General features: G+C 40.6%; 1 protein-coding gene across 5 annotated transcripts in view; it reads left to right on the forward strand.

The window, feature by feature from the left end:
• ALG5 (ALG5 dolichyl-phosphate beta-glucosyltransferase) overlaps positions 1-12,237 on the forward strand; it is a 46,526-nt gene that overhangs the window by 5,372 nt on the left and 28,917 nt on the right. For 3 of the 5 annotated variants that reach the window (XM_087436187.1, XM_087436186.1, XM_087436188.1), the window contains exons 4-6: positions 31-99; positions 1,595-1,669; positions 10,473-10,565. In XM_087436187.1, coding sequence (XP_087292313.1) covers positions 31-99; positions 1,595-1,669; positions 10,473-10,565 — 237 coding nt within the window. The remainder of the gene's footprint in view (positions 1-30; positions 100-1,594; positions 1,670-10,472; positions 10,566-12,237) is intronic. The other 2 variants (XM_004435332.3, XM_087436189.1) reach the window with 2 other exon arrangements.

Here is a 12,237-nt window from a genome sequence, read left to right on the forward strand (position 1 = left end):
ATTGTGGTATTTTATTTTTGCTTCTTGCAGAAACAAGATCCCATGTTCACTTATGAAGTGATAGTAGTTGATGATGGCAGCAAAGACCAGACTTCAGAGGTAAGTAAACTTGCTTTTAGAATCCCAGTAAATAGAAAAGACAGAATAATTTAGCAAATGTAAAATCTTATTTCTCCTCATCAGAGAACCCTAAAGCTATGCCAGATACTGTCCGTTATTATCGTGTAGGTAGTAGAAAAAGCAGAGAGTTTTCATTTATGGAAAGCTGGAAAATATACCTGCTGTTCCACTGCTCCACGAGACCAGGGAATCTTTGAAGGTCACCAGATCAGGAGAAAACATGCATAGTAACAGTTTACCTTGGCCACTGGGGAACTCTCTTTGCCTACCAATTGAGGGTTCCTTCTTTCCTCAGCGTAATTCTTTTCTTTATGCTCCACCTTGCCTTACAGTTTCTAAAGCAGTCATGCACGTAGGAACATGCCTTCCTATCTGCCTCTGGCTATCAGGGGTATCCTTTGGCATATCCCCATCTAGATTAACCCCTAGCGGGTAACAGTGTCTTAGAGTATTATCCCGCTCATTCCCACATTCCTGGACCTGTGACTGCTGGGCCCAGTGTGCACCAACCCTTGCAGTAGTACATTTATTAAATCTTGCCAGTGATCTGGATAAATTGCTCTACAAACATCTAAATATTTTTAATATTAAGAATGCTTCACATTTTATTCTTTGACATTCATATTTCTATAATAAAAGATTCATTTATGGTGCTATCATATTCTTGTTAAATAGCAACATAAGAGACCTTTAAATATACAAGAAAACATCTATTCACTTGATTATTCATTGGTAATTTTTGTTACCAACTATGTGCAAAGTGCTGGACGCGGGGTGGACCATACAGATACATGAGCCCGCCCCTCTGTGTAAGCAGCCTCCAGGACAGTGTCCAACATGCCTACAAATTCTATAATGCAGGTAAAAAGTGAGGCCGAAAATAAAATGCTACCAAGAATTTGAATGAGAGAAGTGACTTTTGAACTAAACCTTTAAGGATGGTTATGACCAGAACAGAGAGGATGGTACATTCATACTGAAAAAGTAGTGTAAACAAAGGCTTAGAGCCAGAAGTTATTGGCAGGATCTGTTTTAGGAAGAGTAAGTGCTGCCCTTTGAATAGTGAGTATGACATGAAAGATATGCACACAAACTATTCCAGCAGTTTATTAATATAGGAAGGCAATACCATAGAAAATAAACATCAGGCACTTGCTGCTGAGATTACAGAAGCAGCTTCCACCATGCTGAGGAAAAGCAGCTTTTCCTGATGAGCTGTTTTCTCAGAAGCCCTTTGGCATGTGAGTGGCAGGCTGCTCTCCTGGAAGAATCAGTGAGAGAGACCTTAGTTTTTTCTCCCAAGGTTGGAAGAAAGAGAAAACTTGAAGTCCTATTTAGTAGAAGTTTTAATTTAAAGAAAAGAAGCGATGACGTCAGCATCATGGCGGAGTGAGCTTCCCCCATGAACTCTCCCCCTCTAAGACACAACAAAAAGGACGTTCGTATTCCAACAGAAGCTATTCACACAACACAGGGGACGTCTGAGGCACCCAGGCAGCCATACCCACGAGGACTGAGGTGCTGGAATCTCCAGAGTAAGTGGAAGGAGGTAAGAGGAGCTCCCATCCTTCCCCAAGGACTGTAACCCAGAGACTGAGACCAGGCGGCTCTCAGAGGAGGGGGAGGGGTGGCTCGCCATGTGAAAACTGGAGCTCTCCAAGACCCCTCACAGCCTGAGAGGATCCCCCTACAGAGAGAACAGAACTGTTGCAAGGGTAGTTTCAACAGGCTAGCCCCTCAGGAGAGCAGAGAGCGACAGCAAGGCAAGAAACCTCTGAGATCGGGGAGGCGAAAGTAAGCGCCCCTCCCCCAACGAGCCTGCTCAACTGGCACTTCAGCACAGCGGCGCTTCCGCTCAGCCCATCCCCACAGGCAGCGGCCCCCAGGCGCCCGGCCTGACCAGCAGTGGGGCAAGCCTGCAACCCCACACCAGAGGCAGTGGCAGCTTAGTCCCCACCACACGCAGCCCCAGCTGCTCCAAGCCACGGCCCCAGCTTCCCCTGCTCCACCGTGCCACAGCCCCAGCTCTCTCAGCTGGACCGTGCCCCACCCACAGCTCCTTCGGCTTGACCACCCCCCCCGCCCCCCCGGCTCCAGCTGCTTTGGTTTGGCCTGTGCACAGGCTCCAGCTGACTTGGCACCAGCAACTTCAGCTCACTACACTCCAGTTCCAGCTTCTTTAGCCCAGTGGCACTCCAGTTCCTCCTTCGTCAGCCCAGCTCACTCCAGTTCCAGCTTCTTTGGCCCAGCACACTCCAGCTCTCCCTTCTTTGGCCCAGTGCACTCCAGTTCCAGCTTCTTTGGCTCAGCACCCTCCAGCTCTCCCTTCTTTGGCCCAGCACACTCCAGTTCCAGCTTCTTTGGCCCAGCGGCGCTCCAGCTGCAGCTGCTTCAACCCACCCACACCCGAGCCCCAGCTGCTTAGGCCTAGCTGCGCTCCAGCTCCAGCTGTTTCCACACTTCCCCCCCAGCAGCCTCTACTCAGCCACACCACAGATCAGCAAGGGGCCGAAAAAAGTGCCCACGGATTGAGGCGGGCCAGAATACACAGCCCTTGACCCCCACCCAGAGGCAGCAAGAGGAAACTGAGACCACATATTTTCACTATGAGGAAAGGTAAGCCAACACCAACAGGTACCATGCAAAAATATAATAAATCTCCAGACCAAAAGGAAAATGACAAGCACCCAGAAGTCAACCCGGAAAGCACAGAAATGTATAACCTTAATGACAGAGAATTCAAAATAGCCATCATAAAAAAGCTTAATGAAATACAAGAAAACACAGACAATTCAGCGAAATCAGGAGTTTCTTCACAAAAGAGATTGAAACTATAAAAAAAAAATCAGAAATCTTAGAGATGAAAAACACAATAGAGGAGAAAAAGATAAATCTGGAAGCCTTCAGCACCAGAGCTGACAATATGGAGGAAAGAAATAGCAATATTGAGGACAGCAATGCAGAAGTGCTCCAGATGGAGGAGGAAAGAGAACTAAGACTAAAAAGAAATGAAGAAACTCTCCGAGAAATATCCGACTCAATGAGGAAATCTAACATAAGGATTATAGGTATTCCAGAGGGAGAAGAGAGGGAAAAAGGAGCAGAGAACTTGTTCAAAGAAATAATATCTGAGAACTTCCCAAGCCTGGGGAAGGAACTGGAAATACCAGTGAATGAAATCAATAGATCTCCTAAATATATCAACATGAAAAGACCCTTTCCAAGGCATGTAGTAGTAAAGCTGGCAAAAGTCAATGACAAAGAAAAAATATTAAGGGCAGCTAGACAAAAAAAAAATAACATACAAAGGATTTCCTATCAGGCTCTCAGCCGATTTCTCAACAGAAACTTTACAGGCTAGGAGAGAGTGGAACGATATATTCAAAATTCTAAAGGACAAAAACTTTCAGCCAAGAATACTCTAGCCAGCAAAAATATCCTTCAGATGTGATGGAGAAATAATAACTATCCCAGATAAACAAAAGCTAAGGGAGTTCATTGCCACAAGACCCCCACTACAAGAAGTGCTCAAGAAGGCCCTGAGCCCTGAGGAGAAAAAGAGAAAGGGTTTTCAAAGTTTTGAACAAGGAGGAAAACAGGTCAACAAAACCAGAAAAATTGCAGTCCTCTATCAAAATAGATTAGCAAGCACTTAATTATAAAACGAAAGATCAAGGGAAGGTAAGCACCAAGTATAAATATAATCTCATCATGTTAAACGCGAACTCACAACACAAGAAGGAATAAGATGTGACAACAATAACATAGAAGAGGAAGAGGAAAGGGATGGAATCGACTTAGTCTCAGGGAATAAGAGGCCATCAAAAAATGGACTATCACATCCACGAGATTTTTTACACAAACCTCATGGTAACCACTAACCAAATAATCAGAACAGAATCACACATGATAAAGAAAGAGAAAACTAAGAGAACCCCCATACAGAACTACCAGACTGCATTGGTAGTCCGAAACACATGGGACGAGAAAAAAAAAGAAATGCAAAAGAACCAGAAAAAAGGTGATAAAATAACAACAAGCCCCCATATATCTATAATTACCCTAAATGTAAATTGACTGAACTCTCCAATCAAAAGACACAGAGTGGTGGGATGGATTAAAAAACAAGACCCAACGATATGCTGCCTCCAGGAAACACATCTCAGCTCTAAAGACAAACACAGGCTCAGAGTGAAAGGATGGAAGACAATACTCCAAGCTAATGGTGAACAGAAGAAAGCAGGTGTTGCCATACTTATATCAGACAAAGTTGACTTCAAGATAAAACACGTAATGAGAGACAAAGAGGGGCATTACATAATGATAAAAGGGACACTCCACCAAGAAGACATATCACTTTTAAATATATATGAACCCAATACAGGAGCACCAAGGTACATAAAGCAACTATTAACAAACGTAAAAGGAGATATTAACATCAACACAATAGTAGGGGATCTTAACACCCCGCTCTCATCAATGGACAGATCATCCAGACAGAAAATAAATAAGGAAATAATGGACCTAAATGAAAAACTGGATGAGATGGACTTAATAGACATATACAGAGCACTCCATCCAAACACAGCAGATTACACATTCTTCTCAAGTGTGCATGGAACATTCTCAAGAATAGACCATATGTTGGGAAACAAGGCGTGCTTATATAAATTTAAGAAGATTGAAATCATAACAAGCATCTTTTCAGACCATAATGCCCACCTTAACAAACAAGAAAAAGCCTAAAAGCAACCTCAAACTACCCCTAACAGAATTAGAAAAAGAAGAACAAACAAAGCCTAAAGTCAGCAGAAGGAGGGAAATAATAAAAATCAGAGCAGAAATAAATGAAATTGAAATAAAAAAAACAGTAGAAATGATCAATGTAACAAAGAGCTGGTTCTTTGAGAAGATAAACAAAATTGACAAACCCTTAGCCAGACTCACCAAGAAAAAAAAGAGAGAAGGCTCAAATAAATAAAATTAGAAATAAAAAAGGAGAAATTACCACAGATACCACAGAAATACAAAAGATTGTAAGAGAATACTATGAAAAATTATAGTCCAACAAATTGGACAATCTAGAAGAAATACATAAATTCCTAGACTCATACAACCTCCCAAAACGGAATCAAGAAGAAATAGAGAACCTGAATAGACCAATCACAGGTAAAGAGATTGAAACAGTAATCAAAAACCTCCCAAAAAATAAAAGTTCAGGACCAGATGGCTTCTCTGCAGAATTTTACCAAACATTCAAAGAAGACTTAATACCTATCCTTCTCAAACTATTCCAAAAAATAGAGGAAGATGGAACACTTCCCAACACATTCTATGAGGCCAACATCACCCTGATACCAAAGCCAGGCAAAGACAATACTAAGAAGGAAAACTACAGACCAATACCCCTGATGAACATAGATGCAAAAATCCTCAACAAAATATTGGCAAACCGAATACAGCAATATGTTAAAAAGGTCATACACCATGATCAACAAAATATTGGCCAACCGAATACAGCAATACATTAAAAAGATCATATACCATGATCAAGTGGGATTCATACCAGGGACACAGGAATGGTTCAACATCCGCAAATCAATCAATGTGATACACCACATTAACAAAACAAGGAATAAAAACCGTATGATCATCTCAATAGATGCAGACAAGGCTTTTGACAAGATCCAACATCCATTGATGATAAAAACTGAACAAAATGGGTATAGGAGGAAAGTACCTTCACATAACAAAGGCTATATATGACAAACCCACAGCCAACATCATACTCAATGGGGAAAAACTGAAAGCCATTCCTCTGAGAGCAGGGACAAGACAAGGGTGCCCACTCGCCACTCCTGTTCAACACAGTATTGGAGGTTCTGGCCAGAGCAATTAGGCAAGAAAAAGGAATAAAAGGAATCCAAATAGGCAATGAAGAAGTGAAACTCTGGCTGTTGGCAGATGACATGATCTTATATATAGAAAACCCTAAAGAATCCATTGGAGGGCCGGCCCCGTGGCTCAGTGCTTAAGTGCGCGCACTTCGCTACTGGCGGCCCGGGTTTGGATTCTGGACGCGCACCGACATACCGCTTCTCCGGCCATGCTGAGGCCACGTCCCACATACAGCAACTAGAAGGATGTGCAACTATGACAGACAACTATCTACTGGGGCTTTGGGGGGAAAAAAAAAAAAAGAATCCATTGGTAAACTATTAGAAATAATCAACAACTACAGCCAAGTGGCAGGGTACAAAATTAACTTACAGAAATCAGTTGCCTTTTTGTATACCAACAACGAACTAACAGAGAACTCAAGAAGACAATGCCATTTACTATTGCAACAAAAAGAATAAAATATCTAAGAGTGAATTTAACCAATGAAGTAAAAGATCTATACAATGAAAACTATAAAACATTGAGCGAAATCAATGATGACAAAAAGAAATGGAAAAATATTTCATGCACTTGGATTGGAAGAATAAACATAGTTAAAATGTCCATACTACCTAAAGCAATCTACAGATTCAATACAATCCCAATCAGAATCCCAAGGACATTCTTCCCATAAATAGAACAAAGAATACCAACTAACATTCATATGGGGCAACAAAAGACCTCGTATAGCTGAAGAAATCCTGAAAAAGAAGAACAAGGCTGGAGGCATCACAATCCCTGACTTCAAAACATACTACAAAGCGATAGTAATTAAAACAGCATGGTACTGGTACGAAAACAGACACACAGATCAATGGAACAGAATTGAAAGTCCAGAAATAAAACCTCATGTCTATGTGCAGCTAATCTTTGATAGAGGAGCTAAAGACATACAGTGGAGAAAGGAAAGTCTCTTCAATAAGTGGTGCTGGGAAAACTGGACAGCCACTTGCAAAAGAATGAAAATAGACCATCTTTTTTCGCCATACACAAAAATTAACTCAAAATGGATCAAAGACCTGAAGGTGAGACCTGAAACTATAAAACTCCTGGAGGAAAATATAAGTAGTACACTATTCACCATCAGCCATAAAGGGATCTTCTTGAATTCCATGTCTACTCAGACAAGGGAAACAAAAGAAAAAATAAACAAGTGGGACTTCATCAGATTAAAGAACTTCTACAAGGCAAATGAAACCAGGATCAAAATGAACAGGGAACCCACCAGCTGGGAAAAAATATTTGCAAACCGTATATCTGACAAGGGATTAATCTCCATAATATATAAAGAACTCACACAAATGAATAACAAAAAAAACAAACAATCAATGGGCAGAGGAAATGAACAGACACTTCTCCAAAGAAGATATTCAGATGGCCAATAGGCACATGAAAAGATGCTCAACATCACTAGTCATCAGGGAAATGCAAATCAAAACCACACTAAGATACCACCTTACACCCGTTAGAATGGCTATAATCACCAAAACAAAAAGCAACAAATGCTGGAGAGGCTGTGGAGAAATGGGAGCCCTAATCCACTGCTGGTGGGAATGCAAACTGGTGCAGCCTCTATGGAAAACAGTATGGAGATTCCTCAAAAAATTAAAAATAGAAATACTTTATGATCCAGCTATCCCACTACTGGGTATCTACCCCACGAACCTGAAATCAACAATCCAAAGAGTCTTATGCACCCCTATGTTCATCGCAGCATTATTCACTATAACCAAGACATGGAAGCAACCCAAGTGTCCCTTGACTGATGAATGGATAAAGAAAATGTGGTATGTATGTATATATATATATATATATATATATATACACACCATGGAATACTACTCAGCCATAAAGAAAGACAAAATCGTCCCATTTGCAACAACATGGATGGACCTGGAGGGTATTATGTTAAGTGAAATAAGCCAGAAAGAGAAAGACAAACAGTGCATGATTTCACTCATATGTGGCAGATAAACCAACACACACATAGATAGAACTTTTTGGTGGTTCCCAGGGGGTGGGGGGTGGGCACAAGGGGTGGAGGGACACATTTATATGGTGACTGATAAACAATAATGTACAACAAAAATTTCACAATAAAAAAAATACAAATAAATAAATAAGAAGCTAGTTTTCTCCTATGTTGCATATTTATTGTCTGCCTGTTATGTGTCTCACTCTGTGAGGGATATGAGAAAAAATCTGGATATACTTCTTGTTCTTAGGAGTTTTAAACTTAGGAGGTAGAATTTTTGCACAAAATACAATATAAGAGTATTGCAGTTGTACAGTGATATTTATTATACTTTTAGATAATATAAGATACCAGAAAGGTAAGCACTCATGAACTAAATTCACAAATGGTGGGCAAGCAGCAGCTGCTGCAGTGTCCACAGGGCACACTGTAAAGCTTCAGTGTTCGTGCATTCCACACAGGAGTGGCTTCAACAATATTTGCTTTCTTCAAAGCTAGATAGCATCCCCTTTGGAACAAGCCTTTTATCCTAGCCTGGTAAAGTGTCTTTTGTTTCAGTTACTTGCACAGTGACTTCGTCTTTCTGATTTTGGAGTCTTGTGACGACTGTCAAGCTTTATGCCATTCCAGAGCAAACATCTACAACTCGAATGTTCTCTGAATACACATTCCCTGAGCCATTGACATGGGTCAAGGGCTATGACTGGTGCTAAAATACAAAGATGGAGACCTGTCTCTGCCTTCAGTTGAGGAGTTCTCATCTAATACTGGAGACATGCACCAGATAAACGGAGCACAATGTGTTAGATATTTTTATCAGTTAGGTGCTGTCTCATGAGGAGAGCTTAGGTAATAAAAGGCATTTTGTTATCTCATACACCAGGAAGTCTGGACGCCATTGTTTCAGGAGTTGGCTCAGCATTTGAACAATGCCAGATCTCTGTCTTCTCAGTTCCCGCGTGCTTCCTCATCAGAAAATGGCCACCGCTCCAAATATCATGTGTCCGGAAGCAGTAAGAGACAGCCAGGACATTAAGAGTTATCTTTGTGTGCCTCTCTCCATTTTAACTGGAAATAAAAATCTTTACCAGAAGCCCCAACTCTCCAGCAGACCTCTGGTAGAGTTCATAAGCCAGAACTTGGTGACATGGCCACCCATGCTTGCAAGGGGGGCTGGGTAAGTACTTGGCAGAGAGGATTTAGACCAATCATGATTCATCTCCTACAGCTGCACACACTGTCACTATGTAAGACTGGGGCTGTAATAACAAGGAAGAAGGAGCCATTGTTTGTTGGGTAGGCAGCTAACAGTGCCTACCACAGTGCTATACTAGGAGTATGTACAAAGGATTATGGCTGCATTTGTTCATGGAGATTAATCAATTCCAGACTGTGTGTCAGGCAGTGGAAATATTAGTCTTTACCTTTAAGTAGCTCACAGCCTAGTGGGGAAGGTCTACAGTTACGTTATGTGATGAGTGAATGGGAAAATGCCTTAGGAGCACATGTTATTATTAGAATTATACTTTTCCTCTGGGACAGGTGAGGATGGGCGTGGAAGCCAGGAAGAAGAAAGGGTTTTTGAGCTGCATCTTAAGCTGGCCTGACAGAAGGGCAAAACATCAGATGAGAATAACTTCACAACCGCCTATGGAAATGAGTCGCAAAAGGAGAGGGTGCTGTTGATGAAGAGAGGTGAAGGAGAAAGGCAATGTGGAAAAGCAAAGGGCATGAGCCGTGCTACAGTGAATTGAAGACTGAATGAGTGATGAAGAGCTGCAGATAGCAACTACAGATCACTGTTTCGTGACTGATTATAAATCACAGAGTAATGGCAGTTGCTGAAGATAATAGTGAAGTCAAAGGAAAAGTTTTAGGATGCTGGAGTCTTGAGCACGTTTGAGGCTGAGGAGCCAGCGGAGAGGAAGAGATTGAAGTTTCAGAAGAGGACAAATTTTGGCTTGGGTATCTGCTGAGAGAGGGGAATTTGGGTAAGAAGATTTGAGGGAAATGGTCCACGATACAAACAACCCCTCTGGGGAATAAGATCAGTTGCTGACAAGTAAATAAGTCATTAAGCAGTCCTGGGGGCCCGATCACAAATTTCTAACAGTTGGTTAGCACGTGGATTTTATTTTTTCTAGCAGCTCAGTAGCTTAGGTAGAGGAGTCAAGAGAGTTAAGAGACAGCGGCTGCCTCTTCTGCTGGTTCCTCTGCAAGAAAGTGAATTGTGACTTCAACCTACTGAGTCAGTGTCAGATCTTAGCACCAGGAATTTAACAACTCCCCTGGGCCACCAGAGTGTATGGTGGATATAATCTAGTCACAGGAAAAGGGCAACTGGAATAGCAGTGTTTAAGCCAAAGTGCGAAACCCAATTATGTTACTGTCTTGGAATCCAAGTTAATTTTTGTCTGACTTTTATATAATTTGACAGGTAGCTTTTAAATATTGCCAGAAATATGGAAGTGACAAAGTACGAGTGATAACACTGGTGAAGAATCGTGGGAAAGGCGGAGCTATTAGGATGGTAATACATGTTTTCAACATTTTTATCTAAAACATAAAGATATTTTGAATAACTGCTTTTGCAGAGTATAGTACATGTGTGTCATTTCATAACTGAAATACCAGCGTTTCAAGTTAGTGACAAATTACATTTAATAATAACTTCATACATATTTGTATATATAATATACAAATATAATATATAAATATATATAAGTTTGTATATATAATATACAAATACAAATATATTTGTATATATAATATACAAATACAAATATATTTGTATATATAATATAATTTGTGTATATAATTTGATCAAATCTAAAACTGTCATGCCATATCTATAACATACTGGGTGATTTGGAAAAATATGTTTATCTTAATCAAAATTTAAAATGTTACCATCTACCTCTGTGTGTCTTTGATATAGTTACTGGATAAAAGATTATGTGATTTTTTTGCAGTTTATAAAATGCTTTTGTGTATTAACTTTTACCTATATGAAGGTACTATGCTAAGCATGGTAGCATGAACTAAGATAAACCTGCTGTGGACTTATCCTGATGAAATTACAGTCTAATAGAAAAGGCGATTGTACTTATTAGAGAGCTACAGATGAAGTGCTATAGAAATTCCAAGAGAGAAGAGGTGGCTTTCAGCTGAGGCATATCAGGTAGGAATCGGGATACACTGAGAGAAAGACCAAAAGTCAAGATATGTGATAGAAAATCCAAAAAAGAGTGCCTTAAATGACTTAGAAGTTTACTTATTTATTTTGCCCCTCATAAAAAAAAGTCGACATATACGCAGTTCAGGGCTTATTCAACAACTCCATGGTGTCATCAGAAACCCCGGCTCCTACCTTTTCACTCCCTTTGCTTCATGCACACAGGTGACTCCTGGAGCACTAGCCATTGCATCCACATTCCAGACAGAAAGAAGGGCAGAGGGCAAAAGATGCATACCAGCTGGTTTACCCCCTTTTAAAGAGCTTTACCAGAAGCTCCACCCATTGACCTACTGAAATCCCATTGGCTAGAACAGTGTTACAGGGCCAACCCTATTTCCAAGGAAGGCTAAGAAATGTTTTTTCTAACATTTTCATTCCTGACCAAATCAGGATTCCATTAGTAAGGAAGAAGGGAAGAATAAATATTGGGTAGGTAACTAGCCATCGCAGGCACATGAGGAAAACAGCGGACTTCACAAAGGAGATGTCACTGAAGCTAGGCCTCCAATGATGGTGAACACTGGTTTCTACTTGCTGATTGATTATTTTGAGCTGGACAGTAAATTAACCACTTCAACATAATTATCACATTTAATCTTCCTCCTGTTTTCTCATGAGTTAGGTCATATTATTTTTATTACATAGATAAGGGAAGTGAGGCATAGATAGGTAATGTAACTTATTCAAGATCACTTAGATATTAAGAGGTAGATTCAAGATTTGGATTAGGTTAGTTTAACCCTGAAATCCATGCTCTTAAGCTCGCTGATACTGTATGGAGAAAAAGTTGAGAGAAGAGCATGCCCGTCAGTGAAGCAAGAAAAGAAAGAAGTAGGAACTCTTGGAATGTGTAATAGAAACAGTGACTTTGCTCTGACTGGGTCATGGGATATGCGAAAATATCATGGCGGGCTTTAAATTCATCCATTCGTTCATTTATTCAGCCAACATTCAAGTGCCTACT

The sequence above is a fragment of the Ceratotherium simum genome, chromosome 10 (assembly GCF_057802395.1).
Source record: "Ceratotherium simum simum isolate JZ-2026a chromosome 10, ASM5780239v1, whole genome shotgun sequence".
In the NCBI taxonomy this organism is placed as follows: domain Eukaryota; kingdom Metazoa; phylum Chordata; class Mammalia; order Perissodactyla; family Rhinocerotidae; genus Ceratotherium; species Ceratotherium simum.